The 23,429-nt window shown below is 44.1% G+C and overlaps 1 protein-coding gene across 9 annotated transcripts in view; it reads right to left on the bottom strand.

Moving 5' to 3' along the window:
- Positions 1–23,429, bottom strand: part of ARID1B (AT-rich interaction domain 1B) — a 440,470-nt gene that overhangs the window by 5,813 nt on the left and 411,228 nt on the right. For all 9 annotated transcript variants that reach the window (XM_024997101.2, XM_024997106.2, XM_024997102.2 and 6 more), the window contains 7 exons: positions 21,646–21,850; positions 15,726–15,864; positions 15,295–15,467; positions 8,025–8,175; positions 5,171–5,267; positions 2,991–3,774; positions 917–1,047 (listed from right to left, as the gene is read on the bottom strand). In XM_024997101.2, coding sequence (XP_024852869.2) covers positions 917–1,047; positions 2,991–3,774; positions 5,171–5,267; positions 8,025–8,175; positions 15,295–15,467; positions 15,726–15,864; positions 21,646–21,850 — 1,680 coding nt within the window. The remainder of the gene's footprint in view (positions 1–916; positions 1,048–2,990; positions 3,775–5,170; positions 5,268–8,024; positions 8,176–15,294; positions 15,468–15,725; positions 15,865–21,645; positions 21,851–23,429) is intronic.

Genomic DNA, 23,429 nt, shown 5'->3' with positions numbered 1-23,429 from the left:
AAGAGGAAGTGGAAGATTCTGGTCCTAGTTCAACAGAAGGGAGGGAATTAGATGTTTTGGCTTTTTTCAACAAAAGCAGAGTTGTTCATACACAGTAGGGAAAATGACCTTTTCTGATTTTTGTTTCTAAATATTTCTTAAAAAAATTTGTAGTCCAGCTGGCTCTTCGGCCTTTTTCCTAATCCTCAGCTCCTTCTCTCTTCCAGCTATTATGCTAGAAGCTACTTCAAGCTTAGCACAGATCAAAGGAGGGTTTTTAAAGGTAGGAGGCTTTTAAATGACTGCTTCAAAATAAACTAGAGGGGGGCAGAAATGGGAGGGAACACATCAAGAAACAAGTTTGACCATGACTTCATTACTACTGCATGAACGATGGTACAAGGGGTTCATTAAACTGTTTACTTCACTCTCTCTCTATATATTTTCTGTAATATAAACAGTCTTTTTAAATTTTATACTTTTTTAATTAATAGAAAGATGTTAGGTCCCCCTGAAAAACAGGGTATGGTCTCACTGCAACTTATTGCATGGTGATGTCTCTTCCAACACTGACTACAGCCGTAACTTTATGTTACATTTGGATTAATTCTCACTGGCCTGCTAATGCTCATTATAAACAACAGTTTGATTTTGCCACTACTGTCTATTCTATGCACACACATGCATGTGCACACAAGGTCACTGTTTTCTTATGAGAAATATACATGTGTGTTTATACTAAAGACTGAAATAAATTATTGTTCCAGACAAAATTCTCAGACAGCTATACACTGATTGATGTTGGTTTATAGTTAACTGTAATGATAAAAAATTTTAGCTGGGGAGTCCTACCTGCTTTAGGCATTAGCTTAAGCATTATACACTACTTTATTTTCTTCTTCTAATTTGCTTCTCAGTTGGACTGGTGCTGGCTTACCTGGGAGAGATTGAAAGTAGCGACAGTGCTGTCGTCATAGAGAAGAATATTAATAGTGTCCAAAGCCCAAGTACTTTCAGCCAAGAGACCTGACTTAAGGGACATCATCACACGCCAGGCCTCTGGAGTAACTAAAAATGGGTGGAAGAATAAGGACATGATTAATATTAACTCTACGCATGAAAGAATAGAAAATAACAAAAGAAGAAGAAAAAGCAGAATGTTAAGTTAAAATATCGATTTAAACCAAGGTTCCAAGGGACAATTAAACATGGTCATTTCACGTGGAGGTTGACAACCGACTCAGAAACTTCTGTAGGTGAAGAGCTTTCTGCTTTGCAGGTTAAACAGAAGTGGGAATGATTCTTTCTGTATTTGTCGTCTTTGACTCTATTCACAAATGTGTCAAGGTAGCATCTTCAGAAGGCTGGTGAGTATGCAGAATATAAACAAAATTTAATTCCCAAACAGCATGCTCACTGATAGAAAGCTTTCATTCTTCCATGCCGTCTTCTGTCTGAGCTCTGGACCACACAGCATGCTGTTGACAAGTACTAGCATTTTGACGGTTCTGGTTTTTTAGGAGCCTGGCCTGAGATGGAGGCTAAGAGGAACGATGAGAGCAAAGGTTTATAAGATTTGTCACGAGATGGGGCTGGAGGGGAGGTCCATCGTGTGTCTGAAATTTTAAGGGAAGCTATCTCAGGAAACTGGTGGAAGCACATGGTGTGAGCAGCTGGAACTCCCCACAGCAGCAGCCAGGCCAGATGCCAACTCCTGTGTGGGAGGGGCCGTGGGTGTCCACTTTTATTTTAATTTCATCTAATTTTCAAATTTTCTAAGAGAGGCACATAATACTTGCATAATAGAAGGGCAAATTTCATTTTAACATCAGGAACGTAAGTTTCCCTAGGCTGGTATAACATGCACTGAGAATTTTTTTTCAAATTTAAATGTATTTTTTTACTTAAATTGGAGAAGGAAATGGCAGCTCACTCCAATATTCTTGCCTGAAAAATCCCATGGACAGAGAAGCCTGGTAGGCTATAGTTCACGGGGTCACAGAGAGTCAGACATGACTGAGTGACTAACACACACACACACGTTTACTTAAATACATGCATATATTTTTACATATATATTACCATATGTAATACGGTGCCCAGGGTCTGTTTCTCTCTTGCCTTCAGCACGTCCTCTGTGTAGAATGCCTTACTTCCCCGTACCGCCCCCCTGCCCTTAATGTCCAATGATTATAAACAATGGTCATATCTTTAAAATATTTAATTTTCTCATCACTGCAAAGAACTTTGAATCACGTGATTTTGAGACTTTTGGGAAAAAAAGTTTGGATAAAACTGAACTCTATTATTTCCTTAGCTGTGTTAAAAGTACTTAAAAAATAATGCAGAAAAACTGTGTGTATTCCCAGATTTTCCAAATGTCTAATTAGGATTTACAAGATTCCACCTGGATAAACGTGTATGACATTGGTGTTCACCTGAAAGAGCTCCTTGGTCCTGTCAACAGTGCTGCAGGGATCACCTAAATTCTATCCACATGTGAAGTTCCATATAGCATATTATGTGTCTGTCTATGTAGCATAGTCAGTTTTCTGGTTTTGCTCCAAGGGGAACTCACTGTCTTTATGTCCTTACCAAAATTACAGAGTGGCTTGCTGTCAAATTTTCTCAGGCCACCCTAGTGTTCCATCAGCCTTGCAGCTGTGGAACACTAAGCATCTTAAGCACACACGGCAGAGATTATGTGTTTGGTTAAGATAAAATCTTTAAGCCCAAAATACAGTCCACAGTTACCGAGGAGTCCCCATCTCTCACCTGGGGCTCTGCCCTCTCACACGAGTAACACTCACATGCAAGAAATCCGTTTTAATTCTCCTTCTCAGTTCAGAGTAGTGCCTTCCAACTATTGCTCCTGCACAAAAGCACGTCCTGATAGTCTGCAGTCACAGAATTTCATCCCTTTGAGGTTATCCAACTACATCTAACCCAAAATTAAAATTCTAGATGGCAACAGGAAATCATTTCAGGAGCAGAGCTTTGGGAATGCTTACCGATATCTTTTGAGGTAATCTTCCGCCTTTGTTTCAGGACTGGCTGTGAGGCTTCCACGGAGCCAGGAGGGAAGGTGATCTCCCTTCTGATGGGGGGCGGCTGGGGGGGTGGCCCGGTGACCTGGGACGTGGGGACGGTGGGCATGACCTTCTGCATCTTCATGGAGGGGAGGAAGGGGGACTTGCTGGGAGACATGCGGCTCTCCAGGGAGCGCTGGAAGGAGGCGGGGCTGGGCGCCCTGGAGATGTGGTTTGGCAGTGAGGGTGGCGTCTGGTAGGACGACTGAGGCGGGCGCGTGATGGGCTGCATGGAGGCTGACGAGGACATGTAAGGCTGACGCTGGCTGACGTGGGAAGGCCACTGGCTCTCGTGGTTTATCCTCTGATCAGGGACCATCATGTCATCGGTGCGGTTTATGCCGGGGTAAGGCGGGGCCTGCGTGGGGCCGCCAGGGCCTTGCCTGTTCTGGTAGGGATAAGGCATATCGTTGCGGGTCGCCCACATGCTCTGCTGAGGCCCTTCGTTGGAGGACGACTGCATCGGGCCGCCCATCATCTGCGGAGGGATGGCATGTGGCTGTATCTGCCCCGGGCCCTGCATCCTCTCTCGGTTGTAGGGGTAAGGATACTGTCCCTGCAAGGGCCTCCGGTCCGGGCCGGAGTAGGAGCTCCCGTACTGGTTGTACATCTCCTGCTGCTGGCTGCCATACTGCATGTTGTACATGTCTCCCTCGTGGCGTTTGGCTGGAGGCCCATACATGCCATCCATATGGCGCTTGTAGTTCTGAAAATTCACAGAGACAGATCACACTAATGTGCTTTTACAGGTATAATCACGCACTTAAATCAGGCAAAATAGTTATTACCTGGTGGAATGTTCATTTCAAAATGAATATGGGCAGCGCCCATGTCCACAGACTAACAGTTTATGTGTGATGCTCAGCACTACACAAACCACTGCACGTACTGTTTGTGTACTTCAAAACTTCTGTGGGAAAAAACCAGCCTCCTCTCCTGGTATTCTCCAGGCAGATTTGGGAGAGCAGGGCATGGGTGAAAAAACCAGCCTCCTCTCCTGGTATTCTCCAGGCAGATCTGGGAGAGCAGGGCATGGGTGAAAAAACCAGCCTCCTCTCCTGGTATTCTCCAGGTGGATTTGGGAGAGCAAGGAGAGGGTGACTACCACACAGGCCGCGCAGAACTGGGGCTTGGAGATCACGGGGATGGCTTGTGTAGGTAGCTGGAGACCTCACCACAAGTGACGGAGCGCTCTGAGGGCCAGCCTGAAGGGCTCCGGGACTAAACAGACCCCTTGGGCCTAACTTTACAGAAATGCCTCCATACACAGCTTGGCTCCTCACTCTGACCTGTGCCCGACACCTGACATTGGATGAACCCCACCCCAGCCTCCAGCTGATGTGGGTCTCCTCCAGGAGAACCTCTGAGGACAGGGCTGGTACGGCCTCACGGAGCTCTCCTCCCAGGAGGCCGTGGCTTCCACCACTGGATGGGGTGGGAAGCTCCTGATGAGAGCGCGGGACGGAGGCACGCATATGGCAGAACACTGTTTAAGGTGCTGATTTGATGATACAAGTCTCTATACAAACATGCTCTGGTCAAATTAATGTTTAAAACCCCTTCTATTTTACAAGAGGTCTTAGACCTGAAGAGTTGTTTAGCGACAGCAAATTCCTGTGTCTGACGTGCGCTCCTCTGTGTTAGCCGTGGTTAGTTCACACACCTCGCAACTGCTGAGCTGCAGCACGTTGTCAACAGCACGCACCTACACACCTAGCCTACACAGTTTAAATAATCTTATTCTTAAAAGAGATCAACTTTCACTATTAGCATATAATATTTTAAGCTGTTCACCCTACATATTCACTAAAATATATTGACAAATTTCTGTGCTAAAATGTCAATTGATATAATAGTATATAGAGTAGACATATGTCTAAAATATACTTGAATTTGGGCTTATTATTTACAAGGATGAGTGTCCTTTTCAAGAGCTACTTCTAACCTACTGATTTCAAAATCCTAAGAATACTTTTTAGCATAAGCAAATATAACCTGATTGTTACATGTCATTTTGGTTATACTTCCTAAAAGTCTTCAGAAGTATGTGAGTCTGAATTTTAAACAGAAAGCACAGAGATGCACGCTGCTTGCCAACTCACCGTCTGCTGTGGGTACAGGCCTGGCTGGTGTCCTCCATATGACGGCTGTCCTGAGGGAGGGCCTTGGCCCGGGTACTGCTGCCCATAAGGTTCATGCCTAGAATGAAGCATTCAAAGAAAACTTCACTGACCGTGGACCTCGGGCCAAGGGAGGGAGGAAGAGCCCACTTCTGGACACTCCATGCTGTCTTTCCTCCATGGCCTCCTCCTGACAGGCACTGTGAGCAGCAGCAGCACTTCCCCTCCCAGTGGAAGGAGGACAGCACCCGTTTTGGGAGTGCTGCCAAGCCCTGGCCGGTGGGGCAAGGAGTCCCACTGGATGGGCTGGCACCCTCTGTCTTTGAGGAGGGGCCCCGCCCATCTACTGAGGGACCAGGGAGCGCATGACACACCCTGAAGTGAGGCATTAACGAGCGTGAGAAACAACAGAAGAACCTAAGAGTCAAAGCAGTATTTCTAGGAGCACCAGAGTATTGACATATAAACGTGGAAAATGTTTCTGTTTCTAATTTCCTCATCCTGAGTATAAAATGTGCAAGTTTTTTAAAGGAATCCTTCAAAATCAGTCCAAACGATACTAAGTTGGTATAGACATAACTACTCAAAATTTCAAAGTTCTATGGCCCCAAAAGTCAACAACAACAAAAAAAGGATAATAGGGATGATTTAAATGTACTTCTGTTAAATCTTAAAATGGGAATAAACATACTTTTATTTCATATTGAGAAATTATAAGTACCATAAAAATACATGTTTAAAAGAACAACAGAATTGAAACTTCAGAAATTAAACTGATGTAGTTAGTATACTGAATTTTGTAAGAAACAATACTGGTCAAGGAATGAGAATAAGAAAGAAAATAAATGAAAATTTAGAACATCACATGTAAAACAGACAAGGGAAGTTTCTGCTAATGACATTGAAATCTGGAGGCAAGCTTATAGTTAGGAGAAAAGAAGTATAATTGATGTGGATGAAATTTAAGCTGAACAAGTAACACTTTTCAGAAGAGAAAACTTAATGAAGGAAATCCTAATGTTGTTTAGTCGCTCAATCGTGTCCGACTCTTGTGCGACCCCATGGACTGTAGCCCGCCAGGCTCCTCTGTCCATAGAGATTCTTCAGGCAATCTTCCCGACCCAGGGATCGAACTCATGGCATTGGCAGGCAGATTCTTTACCATTGAGCTACCCGGGAAGCTCAAATCCTAATGTGATAAGGCCAAAATAACTTCTACACCTGGGCCATGCTGCATTCCAGAAAGCATCTGAGAAGAAATAGAAAACTATATATCTTCCCTGGTGGCTCAGATGGTAAAGCATCTGCCTACAATGCGGGAGACCTGGGTTCAATCCCTGGGTCAGGAAGATCTCCTGGAGAAGGAAATGGCAAACCATTCCAGTATTCTTGCCTGGAATGGGGGTGCAAAGAGTCGGACACGACTGAGCAACTTCACTTCACTTCAGAAAAGTATATTTGCTCAGGTTCCTTTAAGAATATATGTCCGAGGACGACTGTTCTCCTTCTGATCTCATCAGCCTATCCCTTGCCTCTTCCCCCTCCAAAAGCTTTTCCTGGACTCTCAAAAACAAACCAAATCTTAGTAAAAATCCTTGATCTGGTACATCAGACTTCACACAGCGGTTAAGTGACTAAGGCGGATTTCACAACTAAACCTTCATTAGAAGGTCAGAATGAGAATTTGAGATTCCCCAGTCACTATTAAAAAGTACAAAGTAGCTCTGAGCATGCGATATTGTGTAACTCAAAAACCAGGCTCACAGAGAATGCTAGAAAGAAACCTGATTTGGTAAAACAGTGATTTTTCCAACCAAAATTTTCCTTTGTATTAAACCAGGGACACCTGACTGCTTAGCTGGACCTACAAAACCCAGCATGTGGACTGAGAGGGAGCAGTGTGGACCGAGGCCCCGCCAAGGAAATGATGAAAACCACACCTGTCCTGAGGCCTGCCTCAGAGCAACAGTCAGAGAAAGAGCTTTACTTTACCTCCACTGGTTTTCTTTAAAAATGAAATATTCAGTTGAAGGCTTGGTTTCTAAGTAAGTCTCCGTTAGGGAGGTAATGAACATGACAAGCAAGGGATAGGTCTTCCATGGTAAGGACCACGGTCAGGGGCCTTCTTCACAAAGGAAGTCCACCCTAAGCCACTATTCGAGGAACAGCTTCCTCTCTGAGACCTTTCAACGACTTTCATTCTATCTTATTAAAATAATCTGGGCCAGTAATGCATCCTTACTTGCCATTTTAGTATCAAGGGGATGTCCTGAGAAAAGAAAAGCTACCCTGGCTTTTATCAGATGTTTATTAAGGAGCAAAGCATTCCCTCTCAGTTTAAAATGTTCGCAGGGGACAGGGGGAACACCTGAAAAAACAACGCCTGGAAGACGTCACCAAGAACCCACTGCTGCCCGAGCCTGCTGACAGCCCAGTGTGGCACCTGCCCAGACCTCAGCCTGTGGGGAGGAGGGCAGGCACTGAGGTCAAGGGAGGAGCCACACACGGACCCTGGAGCGGCAGTCTCGGTGTGGTGACAGTGGCTGGGACAACCTTGGCTCTTGCATCCTTAGGGAGAAGACTTGTGCCCTGGCCAGCCCAGCCCTGGCATATTTCTAAAATTCACTAATAAAAACACGGCTGTATTGGTGGCCTGGGGACAACGTCCTTCTCCCCAGTTCCTGTTACAGTCATCGACTGAAGGCAGCCGTCTGACACGTACAGTCCTACCGAACTTCAGCAGGAAGCAGACATCAGCTGCTAGGGCTCAGAGATGTGTGTGTGGAAAGCACAGTTTCGAATAAGTCATCTCATCTTCATCTTAGGAAACACTCACCTTCGGTCATAACTGGTTCCGTAGGGAAACTGCTGCCGTGGCCCCATGCCAAGACTAGACATGGCTCCAGATGGACTCTGGTTGTACATATCCTGCATGCTGCTGGTGGGCATCTGTCCTTGCGTCATGAAAGGCTCGCTGCTTCCAGGCACTGAAATATTTTCAGTAACAGACAAAAAATTAAGCACTTTCAAATGCCAAAGGGCCCAAACATCCCTTTCTAGTCAGTGCTGTTATCCTTAATATGACAGATAACAATACCGATCAAAGAGCATAAGGTCTAAAGTTAAGATGGGCCCTGTTGAGGCAGGATTCTAAGTTGAGCCCCCTTCACGTACACAACTTGTATGAGTCTCCCAGAGTGTGGGGTGAACCCATGAATGGGACAGGATGTCACTCCCAGGATTATCTACATTGCAGGGCAAAAGGGATTTCAGAGATGTAATTACAGTCACCAATCAACTCGCTGAGCTAACCAAAAGGGAGAGCACCCATGTGGGTCCTTTAAGTTGGCATCTAGAGTTAAGAGACAGAGCAGGTCAGAGACACTCTCCGCTGGCCTTGAAAAGCAGTGCCACGCAGGTCAGAGGCCCACGTGTTAGGAAGGAAGGCAACTGCTAGAAGCAGAGAAGGCCCCAGATGACAGTCAGCAAGAAAACAGGACCTCAGTCCAGCAACTGTGAGGAACTAAGTTCTACCAACAACTACGAGCTCAGAGAAATGGAATCCAGGCTCCCAGCTTGACTTGTACTGTGACCCTGAGCTGAGAACCCACAGAAATTGGAGAGCATATGTGTATGTTGTGTGTTTTAAGCCATTTGTGGTAATTTGTTATCAGTAACATAAGAAACAAATACAGGCCCAGATCCATACTTTTTTGGGTTAAGTTGATAAATCTCTAAGTTTAATTCCTTATCTATAAAATAAGGTTGGTAATATCATCTCATGAAGTAGTTTGTAAGGAAGAGATATGTATACAGTTAGTTCCTATCTCTTTTAGGAAAAATAAAAAAAAAGTGAAAACCTTAACAACCACCCATGCACTGACTTACTCTAAAATCAGGATGAAGAAAATCATGAAGGAGTAAGGACAGCTCAAGAAGGGATGAGATATTTCTAACAAGGGGTAGAGTGTCAATTAGGTCAAATATGCAAATTAGCATTTGCTCACAGCCTGAAGGAAATTGGGTCAAGCCCAGAAACTAGCCTGTAGGCAAATAAAAAAACATTTTAATGCAAATCTTAATTGATATACACTATTACCAACACCTGCCTTTATCCTATGAAGGTTACTTTTATGTTGCATGAGATAAAAGCTGATTACAATTTTGTGAGCTGAAAAATGTGTCTTTGGTTGAGAGATGCAAATAAAGAAGTCTTGACACTGGTAGAATATATTTTGCTTTATAAGGTATTCCAAATACTTCATATCTTACATGCTCTTACATCAACCTCCAGTAGAACCAGTTTTGAAGTTACTTTCCATTTTGAAGTTATTTTCCATTTATTGACGAAAGTAGGGAAAACCACTAGAACATTCAGGTATGACCTAAATTAAATCCCTTACAATTATACAGTGGAAGTGACAAATAGATTTAAGGGATCAGATCTGATAGAGTGCCTAAAGAACTATGGACAGAGATTCGTGACACTGTACAGGAGACAGGGATCAAGACCATCCCCAAGAAAAAGCAATGCAAAAAGGCAAAATGGTTGTCTGAGGAGGCCTTACAAATAGCTGTGAAAAGAAGAGAAGTGAAAGGCAAAGGAGAAAAGGAAAGATATACCCATTTGAATGCAGAGTTCCAAAGAATAGCAAGGAGAGATAAGACAGGCTTTCTCAGCAATCAATGCAAAGAAATAGAGGAAAACAAAAGAATGGGAAAGACTAGACATATCTTTAAGAAAATCAGAGATTCCAAGGGAACACTTCATGCAAAGATGGGCATAATAAAGGACAGAAATGGTATGGACCTAACAGAAGCAGCAGATATTAAGAAGAGATGGCAAGAATACACAGAAGAACTATACAAAAAAGATCTTCACGACCCAGATAACCACAATGGTGTGATCACTCACCTAGAGCCATACATCCTGGAATGTGAAGTCAAGTGGGCCTTAGGAAGCATCACTACGAACAAAGCTAGTGGAGGTGACGGAATTCCAGTTGAGCTATTTCAAATCCTGAAAGATGATGCTGTAACAGTGCTGCACTGAGTATGCCAGCAAATTTGGGAAACTCAGCAGTGGCCACAGGACTGGAAAAGGTCAGTTTTCATTCCAATCCCAAAGAAAGGCAATGCCAAGGAATGTTCAAACTACTGTACGATTGCACTCATCTCACACGCTAGTAAATGCTCAAAATTCTCCAAGCCAGGCTTCAACAGTACATGAACAGTGAACTTCCAGATGTTCAAGTTGGATTTAGAAAAGGCAGAGGAATGAGATCAAATTGCCAACATCTGTTGGATCATCAAAAAAGCAAGAGAGTTCCAGAAAAACATCTACTTCTGCTTTATTGACTATGCCAAAACCTCTGACTGTGTGGATCACAACAAACTGTGGAAAATTCTTAAAGAGATGGGGATTCCAGACCACTGAACCTGCCTCTTGAGAAATCTGTATGCAAGTCAGGAAGCAACAGTTAGAACTGGACATGGAACAACAGACTGGTTCCAAATAGGGAAAGGAGTACATCAAGGCTGTATATTGTCACCCTACTTATTCAACTTATATGCAGAGTACATCATGAGAAACGCTGGGCTGGATGAAGCACAAGCTGGAATCAAGATTGCCAGGAGAAATATCAATAATCTCAGATATGCAGATGACACCACTCTTACGGCAGAAAGTGAAGAGGAACAGAGAGCCTCTTGATGAAAGTGAAAGAGGAGTGTTGGGTTAAAACTCAACATTCAGAAAATTAAGATCTTGGCATCTGGTCCCATCATGGCAAATAGATGGAGAAACAATGGAAATAGTGAGAGACTTTATTTTCTTAGGCTCCAAAATCACTGCAGATGGTCACTGCAGCCATGAAATTAAAAGACACTTGCTCCTTGGAAGAAAAGTTATGACCAACCTAGACAGCATATTAAAAAGCAGAGACATTACTTTGCCAACTAAGGTCCATCTAGTCAAAGCTACGGTTTTTCCAGTAGTCATGTATGAATGTGAGAGTTGGGCTATAAAGAAAGACCAAAGAATTGATGCTTTTGAACTGTGGTGTTGGAGAAGACTCGAGAGTCCCGTTGACTGCAAGAAGATCAAACCAGTCAGTCCTAAAGGAAATCAGTCCTCAATATTTATTGGAAGGACTGATGCTGAAGCTGAAACTCAAATACTTTGACCACCTGATGTGAAAAACTCACTCACTGGAAAAGACCCTGATGCTGGCAAAGACTGAAGGCAGGAGGAGAAGGGGATGACAGAGGAGGAGACGGTTGGATGGCATCACTGACTTGATGGACATGAGTTTGAGCAAGCTCCAGGAGTCGGTGATGGACAGGGAGGCCTGGCGCACTGCAGTCCATGGGGTCGCAAAGAGTCAGACATGACTAAGTGACTAAACTGATATAAAAAGATGCATGACCTCAATCATAATTAAGGACATCCAAGATGAGGCTTTTTCCCCTTCTCCCCTTCTGACTGACAAACATTAAAATGATAATAATCATTCTTAGTTGGAGGGTCCACATGATCATGTTAAGAGTGTTTAAATTGGTGTAACTTTTGACAATACCGGCTATGGTAAGGCTATATTTTGGTGACACCCCCCCCCCCCCCCCACTAAAGAAGGACATCTCTGGGTGCTCATAGCCTGTGGAATCCCCATACATTGAGAGGCTGGGCTTGGTCATGTCATGACCAGCTCTGACCACTGGGGCACTGGCAAATGTGATATGGCAGAGGGCTGTAAGAAACTGCAAGTGAGGCTGTGGCTCCTGGAGTACTCCTTCCTGGAGCCTGTCTCCCATGGCACCAGGCGCCCAAGAAGCTCCGTGGAAAGGCCCCAGGAGGAGGTCCCTGTCAACAGCTCTAGCTCAGCTCCCAGCCAGCCTCCGGATGACACCAGCCATTCAGGTGGCACCTGCGCTCAGCAGAGCTCTCCACCAGGCTTCGGATGACAGTCACCACCTCAGAGTCCCAGCTGAGTACATGTGGAGTCAAGAGCCGCCCCACCTACCACTGGACTGTGAGATATGACTGAGTGCTGTTGTTAAGGCTACTAAGTCTTGGGGTAGTTTGTTACAACAGTACAAATTAAACAGGGGAAAAAGTTTGTTACAAATAGTACTCAGTAAACAAAATAAGAATTCTTATTCTTTGATTCTGTTATTCTACTTCCAGGAATCTATTTCACAGCAACACTCTACAAGTGTGAAAAACAGCTAGCTATACTTCAATAATCACTGTATCATTATTTATAATAACAAAGTATTAGGAAATAACCATGAATTACTAGAGCATTAAAAAGAGTAAGTAGGATTGTATCTGTGGATACTAATAAATATTCAAACTATATACTGTTAAGTTAAACAGTATATAAATATTCACTTACTGTTTACTTAAAAGCAAGCAATCAATTCCTCGATCAGTGATGAATGAGTGAGTAGGTGAGGAAGGCAGGCAGGAGGACAGGCAGGGCCAAGGCTACTCAGGGCTTCTGGGTCTTAGAGGAGGCTCTTTTATCTACCATCCCACCACATTCCAGGTCAACCACAGGAGCAGCAGCAGCAGCAACAACAGGTGTGATATCCACTGATGTTGGTCATTAAATAAAAAATTAGAGCCCCACCAAGTTCACTGACAGAATATGGTGAACTGAGGAATGGAAAACTTTACTGTAACAGGGGTAGGGCTGTAAGAAAATCTGTTTCCTGTGGGCTTTCTGTTTACCTGCTTTAACTCGGTACTAAAAATGTCAGTAGTGGAAGATAGCAGGTAAGCTGAAATACATGGGGGAAATGTGAGACAGGGCTCTCGCCGAGCCACTGTATCATTTACACAGTGGATGAAAACACTCTATAGAGCTACTTGGTACCTAGAGCAAGGTAATCCACAGTCATCTCCTCTTCACCACCACACTTATTTTCATTAAAAAAATATAGGCATAAGGAGACAAAAGAAATAGAACTCATGCTGTCAAATATAGCATAATAGGATATTGGAATAGTTTTCCATAACTTTGAAACTGGATTCCAAAGCGTAATTATTTTTCCATGTTATTGTCATATTTTCAGAGTTTAAAGGTATTATACAACCACCAACAGCACCAACAACACATTCTTTCTAGCATCTCATATCACTAAGGAAAACAGTTAACTCCAACATTCACAAAGCTCTTGAATTTCTGAGCTTATGGATTTATTGCATGTTTTGAAAAATCTATACCTGAAATAAGCAGCTCAAACTTTTTGAAAGGAAAAACTATAGATTATCTTGTTTTGTGTAACGGGTATATGAAATACATATAAAATAGAATTTCATTTAATTAAATGGTAATGTGCCCAACATTTAAATTTTTGAGATTCTTTTTTTATTTTTCATTCCTCCATGCTGCTGCTGCTGCTAAGTCGCTTCAGTCGTGTCCGACTCTGTGCGACCCGAGACACCAGCCCACCAGGCTCCCCCATCCCTGGGATTCTCCAGGCAAGAACACTGGAGTGGGTTGCCATTTCATTCCTCCATAATACTTGTCAAAACCAAGGCTTTAGGGCTTTATGCTTGTCTCTACTTAAAACAATGTTATCAAAAAGTCATGTAAAGGCACTATTATTTAAGGGATCCCAGAATAAATACTTCCATAAAAATGTCATTCACTACTTTTTTTGTATGTATTTCAGAAATAGTCCTACCATGCCTCAATTTCACAGGACTCTGCTGCATTAGGAAGAATGTCAACAGCACGTAGAGCTTGTGTGCCAGTGGAGAAGCTAGAGAGGGCAGAGGCTGAGAGACCTGCGGTCTCGGGCCGAGTGACCGCAGGGGATTGACACACGCAAGAGAAAAGCCCAGCCTGGGTGTCTGCTCATGTCAGTGAGAGCTCTCGGGGATCTTGTCCATCCTACAGTTGTTGATGCCATTTCTCTGCTTGGTTCTCCAAGATTACACCCAATAACAGTGCTCTGCCCAGCTCCAGACACACAGCCTACCCCTCACTGCCTCGACATCTACAGTGAACTCTGGTTTCCTCTCTGTCTTGTTCATTCCCAGGTGTCCACACCACAGGCAGTGACAGCCACCCTCACCTCCCTCTGTCGCCTGACTGCCCACCTCTCAGTCACCATCGCTTGGTTCTTTTAACCCCACATTCAACATTCAATCCATTGGCACGTCCTGCTGTTTCTACCCTCCCCTCCCCACACATATACTGAGTGGTTCCATTCTCTCTCCCTGCTGGTCTCACCCCAACTCCTCACCTCTCTGAGGACTCTGACAGTGGTCTCCCCAACTTGACCCTCACTTCTCTCCAATACATTCTCCATAAATGTCCAGATAGTTACTCATTTATTTTTAACAACAACAACAAAAACCCAGTCACCTCACTTCCTGCGTAAAAACCCCAAACTCGTCAGCACATGCAGGAAGTGGAAAGGCTCTGGACCTGGGGGCCTGGACGTCCTCAGCACGGCCCTCGGCTCTTTGTGCCCAGGAGCCTCCACCCCCGACGCACACCAGCCTCACTGCTGCCTCAGCGCCCCTCGCCTGCCCCTTGCTTGCGTCCCCAGAGACCCTGTCCGCCCTCCCTCCCAAGGAAAGGCCCCTCCTCCATGACTGCCACCCCCCTCCCCCCGCCGCCACGCCCTTGTTCTTTGTGTCCTTTCTTCCTGGTTGTTTCCTTTCTTCTGTCAAAAACCATCTTTAGTCACATATACGTGGTTTACCTTACTTTTTATCTCGTTTGTAGCCCGTCAGCTCCACAAGGGCCTGTCTGGTTTACCAACTTAGCACCCAGCCCATGCCTTAAGACAAGCCTGATGCTGACTTGGGGCAGCATCAAGAGCACCTCTGCTTACAATATGTACCAGTCACTCTTCTAAGGCCTGTACTTATGTGCATTAACTCAGCTCCTCTTCATGACCCCTTATTATCCTAATTTCCAGATGAAGAAACCGAGGCACAGAAATGCTAAGTACTTTCCTCACGGCTGGAAATTTAGTAGGCTGTGGAGTGGGGCTCCAGTACGTCTCGAATGGGTCAGTGAGTCAGTCACAGGATGGAGAACGCCCTCTGGACCAACCCTGCGCAGAGGGCCCTTGGCATTTACCTTTCCTCATCCCCCCAAAGGGGTCCTTGTTGGGCTCGTAGGGCATCCTGCCCATCACGTCTGGCATGCTCATGCCCTGCTGGTACGGGGTGCTTGGAGTCATGGAGTTGCGTTTGGGGAACGATGACTCACTTGCGTCTGAGAATGGGTCGTGCACACTGACAGTGCTGCTTCTGATGAGATGAGAGACATGAAAGCTTAACCACAGAGCATTAGTCACCTGCAAACGCTGATCCAGAAAATAAGCCAACCTTGAAATCTGTGTACATGGGAACACCATCCAAAGTAAATTATATGACTGAAACGAGTGGTAGTCAATATTTAAAGACTCACTACAGAACACCATTTTCTCTCTCTCTAAAGTCTGCTCCAGAAAACTAAAAGATAGACAAATCTAACTTTGTATGGCTCACAGAGATCTTTTAACATACCTTCCACCTTGCATTGGGGTCATCTGTCCATGAGGGGTGGAGGCTGGAGTAGGCGGCTTCAGGTCACCTGGAACCTCTGCCATCGAATTACTGCCAGTTGACTGGGGGGTCTGTGGACCTTGCAAGGATCCTGAGTTAGCTGATAGTAGTGATACCAAGAAAAAATGGGGAGAAAACTAGAGGTTATCAAGTGAGCTCATCCTTGATAGTTATTTTTTTTTAAAAGGGAAAGAAAAATAGGACACCATCTCATGTAGAGAGAGTAACAATATCCATTGCTGGTAACGATGCAGCAAAATTAACTGTCTTACATTGTTTATGGTGAAAATCAGTAAAAGCTTTTTTTTCTAAACTATTTGGAAACGCACTTCAGATATGAGCTGTAAAATACTGGGTAAATGCTTTCCTGGGTATTTATCCCAAGAAAATCATCTAATATAAAGAAGGTTTTAGACAGAAAATTTACTTTAGTGTTGTTTATAATGGAGATAATCTGAATGTCTAAGAATAAGGAAAAATGGGACATAAAGTTTGTTTTATCAATTTGATGGACTATTGTGCTGTTTTAGAAAAACATAAAAATTATCGAGGTCTTAGGCAATGAGAAATGTTTAAGTTGTAAAGAAACGGTACAAATTAATAATGAGCTTTGTATCATTTTCCCACATCTGGATGTGTCTATGCTGTCAGTAACAGTAGTTTTTGGAGCTATGAAATAATTTGTTATTTACACAAGTCGTATTGGTTTAGAATTCTTTAATGTTATGGCAGAAACTGAAGATGAACTAAAAAACTTGATGCAAGTGAGAGGAGAGTGAAAAAGATGGCTTAAAGCTCAACATTCAGAAAACTGAGATCATGGCATCCGGTCCCATCACTTCATGGCAAACAGATGGGGAAACAGTGGAAACAGTGTCAGACTTTATTGTTTTGGGCTCCAAAATCACTGCAGATGGTGACTGTAGCCATGAAATTAAAAGACGCTTACTCCTTGGAAGGAAAGTTATGACCAACCTAGATAGCATATTCAAAAGCAGAGACATTACTTTGCCAACAAAGGTCCGTCTAGTCAAGGCTATGGTTTTTCCAGTGGTCATGTATGGATGTGAGAGTTAGACTGTGAAGAAAGCTGAGTGCCAAAGAATTGATGCTTTTGAACTGTGGTGTTGGAGAAGACTCTTGAGAGTCCCCTGGACTGCAAGGAGATCCAACCAGTCCATTCTGAAGGAGATCAGTCCTGAGTGTTCATCAGAAGGACTGAAGCTGAAGCTGAAACTCCAGTACTTTGGCCACCTCATGCGAAGAGTTGACTCATTGGGAAAGACCCTGATGCTGGGAGGGACTGGGGGCAGGAGGAGAAGGGGATGACAGAGGATGAAATGGTTGGATGGCATCACCGACTTGAGGGACATGAGTTTGGGTAAATTCCGGGAGTTGGTGATGGACAAGGAGGCCTGGCGTGCTACGATTCACGGGGTCTCAAAGAGTCGGACATGATTGAGCAACTGAACTGAACTGAATGTCATTATCAGAGTAATAAGACTTGGCTTTAACTATAATTACACTATAATAACCGAGCCCAGTATTGAACAGATCTTTTTAAAACTTAAGTAGGATTCATGTAAAAAATTAATCCCACCTTAAAACATAATATTTTAAGGGCTCTTGCTTTATCACTGATCATAGTCCTTAGCATGTTAGGTGTTAGATAGGTATTGGTTTCACTTATTAATTAAACAAATACTAATTGAATGAATATTGTGTGCTGTTTCCTACCATTGGAATTTATCAAATTGACAGAAAAAGATAAGAATTTCTGCCCACATACATACACACAATACTTTCAGAATTCTAACAAATAGGATTGCTGGTTGCTTATAAACAACAATTTGCATATATTATTATCTACAGTTAACGAACTGTACAATTACCACACTTTACTTTAGGGGAAACTGAGTTACACAAACCCTGGAGATGACAGAGTGCGCTATGAGTGAGTAAGAAATGGGGTCTATCACTTCTACTCAGAGAGCCTCAGCCGACCCTACATGTCTGTGCGGTCGGGGCCTGGTTGGGAATGAATACTGAGGACTGGCCAACAGAGGGTGCTTTCCATAACACCTGCCCTGGGTGCACAGGACTAGAGTGAATCAGGGAAGACTAGCTTCAACTATAGATACCTTCTTAGATGTAGATACCTTAAAATAAAAACTTACCAACTCATGCTTCTAAACCAGATCAGAGTTTTACCAAATTCAGTTTATTATATTTGTGTACCAAGTATGCATTTCCAGAGTTTCACCAAAAAATGCATATTTAAAAAGTAGATATAATGAAAGAAAGAAGTAAGAGTCTTTTACAAATATATAAGGATAACCCTACAGACATGACTGCCCCACAGAACTGGCAGGGGAAATAACTGATTTCTTAAACTCAAGAAGCAGACTGTGCAGAAGCCAGAACAGCTTCCTTGGAACACGGCTCACAAGACCGTGAGTTCAGAATGGCCCTTATTTACAAGTATTCACATTTACAGCTAAAAAAAAAAAAAGGAAATATTCTCCCCTCTTGCCAGTGTGTTTTCCTTTCCTTTCAGGGAAAAAAAAAAAAAAAAAAAGAATGCAACCTCTGGAAGCTGCTAACAGAGCAGGCTGGCTCTCTAGGATATCCCTACCTTTTGCCAGAAGCTACAAATGTATACTGGAAAGTAAACAATGGAAAGGTTACTGAAGGTTAAGTACATTCACACACTTCAGACAGAACGGCCAGACTCCTAGCTGGGAAGATAATTTACACAGCATGGACCCGGTGCCCTAGTTCTGGCTGGGGTTGCAGGAAGGAGGGTAGGGAGATGAGGCATAGCTGATAGTCCCAGGTCTACGGCAACCAGAGGTCACCCAGAGGGCACCTCTGTTTATAACCTGAGCCCTTTTTCATTTATCTTCCACTGAGGATTCCCTAGTTGGATCCATGACAGGCTCTGTGACATCACCTGTCAGCTAATAATAGAAATTCAGTCAGCCACCTGCCAGCAAAGATGGATGGGTTTTTGGTTACAGACTTACTAATTGAAAGTGGAGCTTCCTCCCACCACCCGCCACCCATTCCTCCCAGCCAGGTCCCCTCCCTACCCTGCCCCTACCCCACTCTAGCTTACAGTCAGCTAAGGCCCTGGACCCCTGTGGCTGTTCATTAGATCTTCACTAACTTTTACAGTCAGTTATAACAAGAGCCCCGCCAGGACTTCAGAGATGCACCCGCACCCCCAGGCCCTGCTCAGGTTTCATTTAGGAGCCTTCCTTTGGTCGAATTGCTCTAGAACCCAAAGACACAACCTGGATCTCTGGGGTGAGAAGCCACACAGCCACTTGACAGTGAAGATCAGGGTGAAGGCTCCAGGGCTAAGGGGCAACACCTTTCAGAGGCTGACAGGACTGAATTTCAAATCTTATCAGCCGTATCACATCCGAACTGGAACACAGGGGGATGACCTTAAGTCATTAGCATCTAGGATTTAAGTTGGTTCAGAATGAACATTCGAAAAAAGAATCTAGAATGTTTCTGAGGAATCTTTTAGTTGTTTGCCTGGATGTATCGGTAAGGAATAAGCTACAGTTAGGTTCTTATGAGAAAAAACCTGACTTAAAGAACACAAATTCTGGCTGAAAATCAATTAAAATTTTTTGTAGTATATAAGGCTCTAACATGGCAAAGGTTTGGGAATAAAATTATTTGTTTCCCTTCTCTGACAATAAATGTTTCAGAAACATTTTCCTTAATAATAGGTCTGGAATGCTGGAGGCAACGCCTGGCTTTTGGTTGAGAGGCTGGCGTTACTCACTGCCCCACGGCCTGGTCCACGTTTCTGTCCTCTTGCTGAGCGGTGTGCACAACACGTGAGCCAGGCAGACTGGCCCCGTGTACCCTGCACTATGCCCTCCAGGCTGTGCACTGGCTGAACGGCTAAATTCAGGAAGCTTTCCTCCCGCTTCCTGTTTCGCAGACTCGGGCTCCATTTGGACTACTGAGAAGAATGTATTATCAGAGGTGCGCCTGCAATCCGAGCTCTTTTGTGCAGTTAAAGCGATAATGTTGCCATAAAAATCATAGTTTAAAATAAAGTAGGGGGAGAGGAAAGAGCTGACTGTTCAGAGCACAGGCCCTGTACTTTCTGAAGTGTCTATACCTCAGCAGGATTTCTTGCACTGAAGCTGATGCACACTGGGAGAGCTATTCTCCATACAGAAGTACAGACCATTCAGTGACATGAGTTCTTTCCTGGCAAATAAAATATATCTTTAGATCTTTGCAGACATCACCACTTTGGTCCCTACACCCTACTGGGTTTTTATTTTGGAAAAATAGTTTCAGAGCTGTTCAGAGGCAGCTTGTTTTACTCTGTGAACTGAATGTAATGTTGTGAGATTTTCGAAATTAGATTTCACAGTTTTTAAAGTCCACCATAACTGGAAAAGTCTGTGGATCTTTAAGGACGGGGTGAGAGAGAGGAACTTCTCTACTTGGATTTAGAACCAACAGATCTATATTGAGGTGTGCTCATTACACATGTACCCTGGGCCTTAAAAGTATTTATTTGAGATCTCTTGATTAGATATTAGCATTGCCCTCCAGATATCAGCTAGAGCAAGTAATTAAAAGAGAAACAACGCCTTTCTTTGGCTCACAGGTACCACTTTCTGTGTGAACAGTTTACCTATTACAGCACTGCTGTAAGCACAAAGTGTGGTAGGTACACCTGGCTCTCTAATTCTAGAGCCAGATGTCTGGGATCAAAGCCTGGTTCTCCCCTTCATTAGCAACAATGGGCCAGTCTGCTGAGATTGTATGTGTCTTGGTTTTCTCAGGGGTTTTAGAACAGTATCTGTATCACAGGGCTCATATGAAGATTAAACGGGAAAGCCCTGGCACACTCTAAGTGCTCAAGAAATATTGGCTATGATCATTTGACTGCATAACAGTGTTGGGGGATGTGGCAGGTACAATCAGCCACTTCATATGCAGGACAGTGTGTGCAAGTGTGACCAACACAGGGCTTGGACACAGCCAGAAACAGACCACAGAATGATCAAACTTAACTTGAGTGAGGTCACCCAGAACTTAGGATGATTCAAATCTCTTCTCATCTTCAATATTGGATTTATCAGAATACAGTGATTCAGTAATTTCAAATCTGAAATGCTAACAGTAGAACAGAAGCCATCAGGAGAGCCGAAAGGACGGCAGGGTGTCCAACAGCTGAGTGGAGAGACAGCAGAGAAGGCAGGTACCATTTTTATGATTTTGCTTCTGTGAATTCAAGTGAATCACCATTATTCCCAAGCAGTATTTGCTTAGATTCCTGACCTCTAGCTCAAAGCTAATTTGGACTCCACTTTCGCAGAAACAGGGCTATACAGATCTTTATCATGAAAGTTTGCTGACTTCGCTACAAGCAAAAACTTGCTTGGCAGGGAACATTAAATATGAGGTCCAAATTTCATTTTGCTGTGTACAAATCTGAGTATCTCCGACAGAGGCAGAGCTGGTGGAAGCTGGCTGTTAAATCTGCAGGGTGCATTTCCAGTATGAGCACAGGTTAATGGGAAGACATTTTGATAGTTAGATGGGATATTTAAAAATAACTGTATAAGGAATTAAGGTATATAACTCAGAACCTGAAGTCTACTTTGACTAGAAAAGGTAAAGCAAAAGATCGGCACCTTCAAAGTGCAGAGCAGAAACACAATATCCCCAGTTCATTCTTCCTTCCCTTAGGCACTGCTAATGGGGTCCAGTTAAACGAACAAGAGAAGACAGGATGTCCCTTCCCCTCTCTCAGACCCCAGTGTGTCCTGTTTGCTCTGCTGAGTGGCCATCTCAGAGCCCGGGAGGGGCTCCCGGCTGCAGCGCCCCCACTTACCAGGAGATGGCGGCTGGAGCTTGGGCTGCTTCTTGGTGTCGCCCGTGCTGAAGACTTCCGGCGGGGGCTCCTCCCCACGCTCGATCTTGCACTCAAAGGCAAACAGGTACTGAATATACTGCTTTTTCAGGGAGCTTGCTGCACTGCTCGAAGTGCCAACATTTAGGTTGGTTGCCAACTCACGCCACTTCTTGTTTTTATTAACCTAGCCGGAAAAAAAAAAAAAAGGCAGGATCACTGGTTTGCAGCAGAGTGGTTTGTTTAAAGCCAGGAAACAAAAAAAAGCACTTAATATCTTGGTTTACTTTTTTTTTTCATTTGCCTCTTTTAACTAATGCTCATTACTCCCACTCAGTAGTGCATAGACAGCATTTACAGTTATAAAACCATTAAGGAACCTGCTGATAGCTACATAAAAAGCATTGCTCGTGGAGATTCTTCTGCCCGGTGCATCTTCTAATGCCTCAGTCTGCCAGAGTGGGTGCTGCTCGGAGCCGGTGATTTATCTGAGCAAAGGCGCTCTTGCTCACCCCCATCTCACTCATATTTTTTTTAAAAAAAAGGGTGTCTAAAAACTAATTTAAAAAGCAATAACAGAATTATTTTGCAATTTAAGTATTTGAGCCTTAATAAGAAAAACAATGTCTCCTTCCAACAGCCACAAGCTTCTAGAAAGATGAGCCTATAATTTCTGTTCATGCCCAGTCTTTGACATGAGGCTTTCTTGTAGTGTTGGGTGAAGGAGGCCCCAACCAAATGAGCCCAATCTAACAGTCCAGCGCAAGTCATCAACCCTGTCTGAGCTGTGGAGACACCAGCTAGCTGACATGGCAGCACCAGTGGGCTTGGGAAGGGGCACATAGGACCATCCAGTGTTCCCACTTACACTCAGGCTGGAGGGAATACAACTGCAAAAAGAGAAGAAAGGAAAGGAATCCTCAAATGTTATATAAGATTTGAGGAACTGATTTAACTTTTTGATTGATTCCCAATGGGAACATGTCACACGAGGCTGACACACGAAGGAAACATGAAGGCCTGCAAATGCTTGTGGAATATTTTGCCTTTAGATGTGTCCTGTGTTAAGTAGCATGGGTTAAAGGGACAGTGAATTTGAATGAAATGTTCAATTTTTGGATTCAAACTTCCTCACAAAGCTCTTTATGTCCATTTACTTAGTATTAAATGGTGCATGAGAAACCAGAGAATACTCTTGGGAATGCTTAGTGCCATTTTTGGTACTGAATGCCAGGCTGCAACGGGCAGGCCTGTGACTGCTTCTAAAACAGCAGGCAGAGTGCTGCCTGGGACACTCTGAAAAGCAAGGCTTTTAGCTGATTCCTCTGGGGCTGCAGCACCTGTTCGAACCACATCTGATGGGGTGTGAGTGACAATGCAGCCAAGGCCTCACTGCTGGGAATCACTACTACATTCAAGCAACTTCATCAGCTAAGCCAGCAGCATCTTGCTCACAGACCCAACCTGGGAGTCCACTTGGCTGAGTGAGGTGTCCTGACGGTTCCTTGCTTCTGTGAGATGGGTGAAAGCCTTCGCTGGCCACCACCCACACCTGGTCACACCTGGTCTGCATCCTGTGATCCCATCTGATTACGCCATCTGGAGTCAAGCTCTAATTGCTTCATTTAGAGGCCTCAGTCTTGGGTGGGAAGAGGCTCCTCAGGGAGGGCTGAGAACAAAAGCCTCTCCTGCACGCCCCTGCAGCCCGGAGACCAGGGTGGGTCCTCAGTGATACCTGCGCATCAGCTGACCTACCTTTGGATAGG

Source organism: Bos taurus, chromosome 9 (assembly GCF_002263795.3).
Source record: "Bos taurus isolate L1 Dominette 01449 registration number 42190680 breed Hereford chromosome 9, ARS-UCD2.0, whole genome shotgun sequence".
In the NCBI taxonomy this organism is placed as follows: domain Eukaryota; kingdom Metazoa; phylum Chordata; class Mammalia; order Artiodactyla; family Bovidae; genus Bos; species Bos taurus.
The sequence above is the reverse complement of the archived record's forward strand: the minus strand, read 5'-3'. Positions and strand labels throughout refer to the sequence as shown.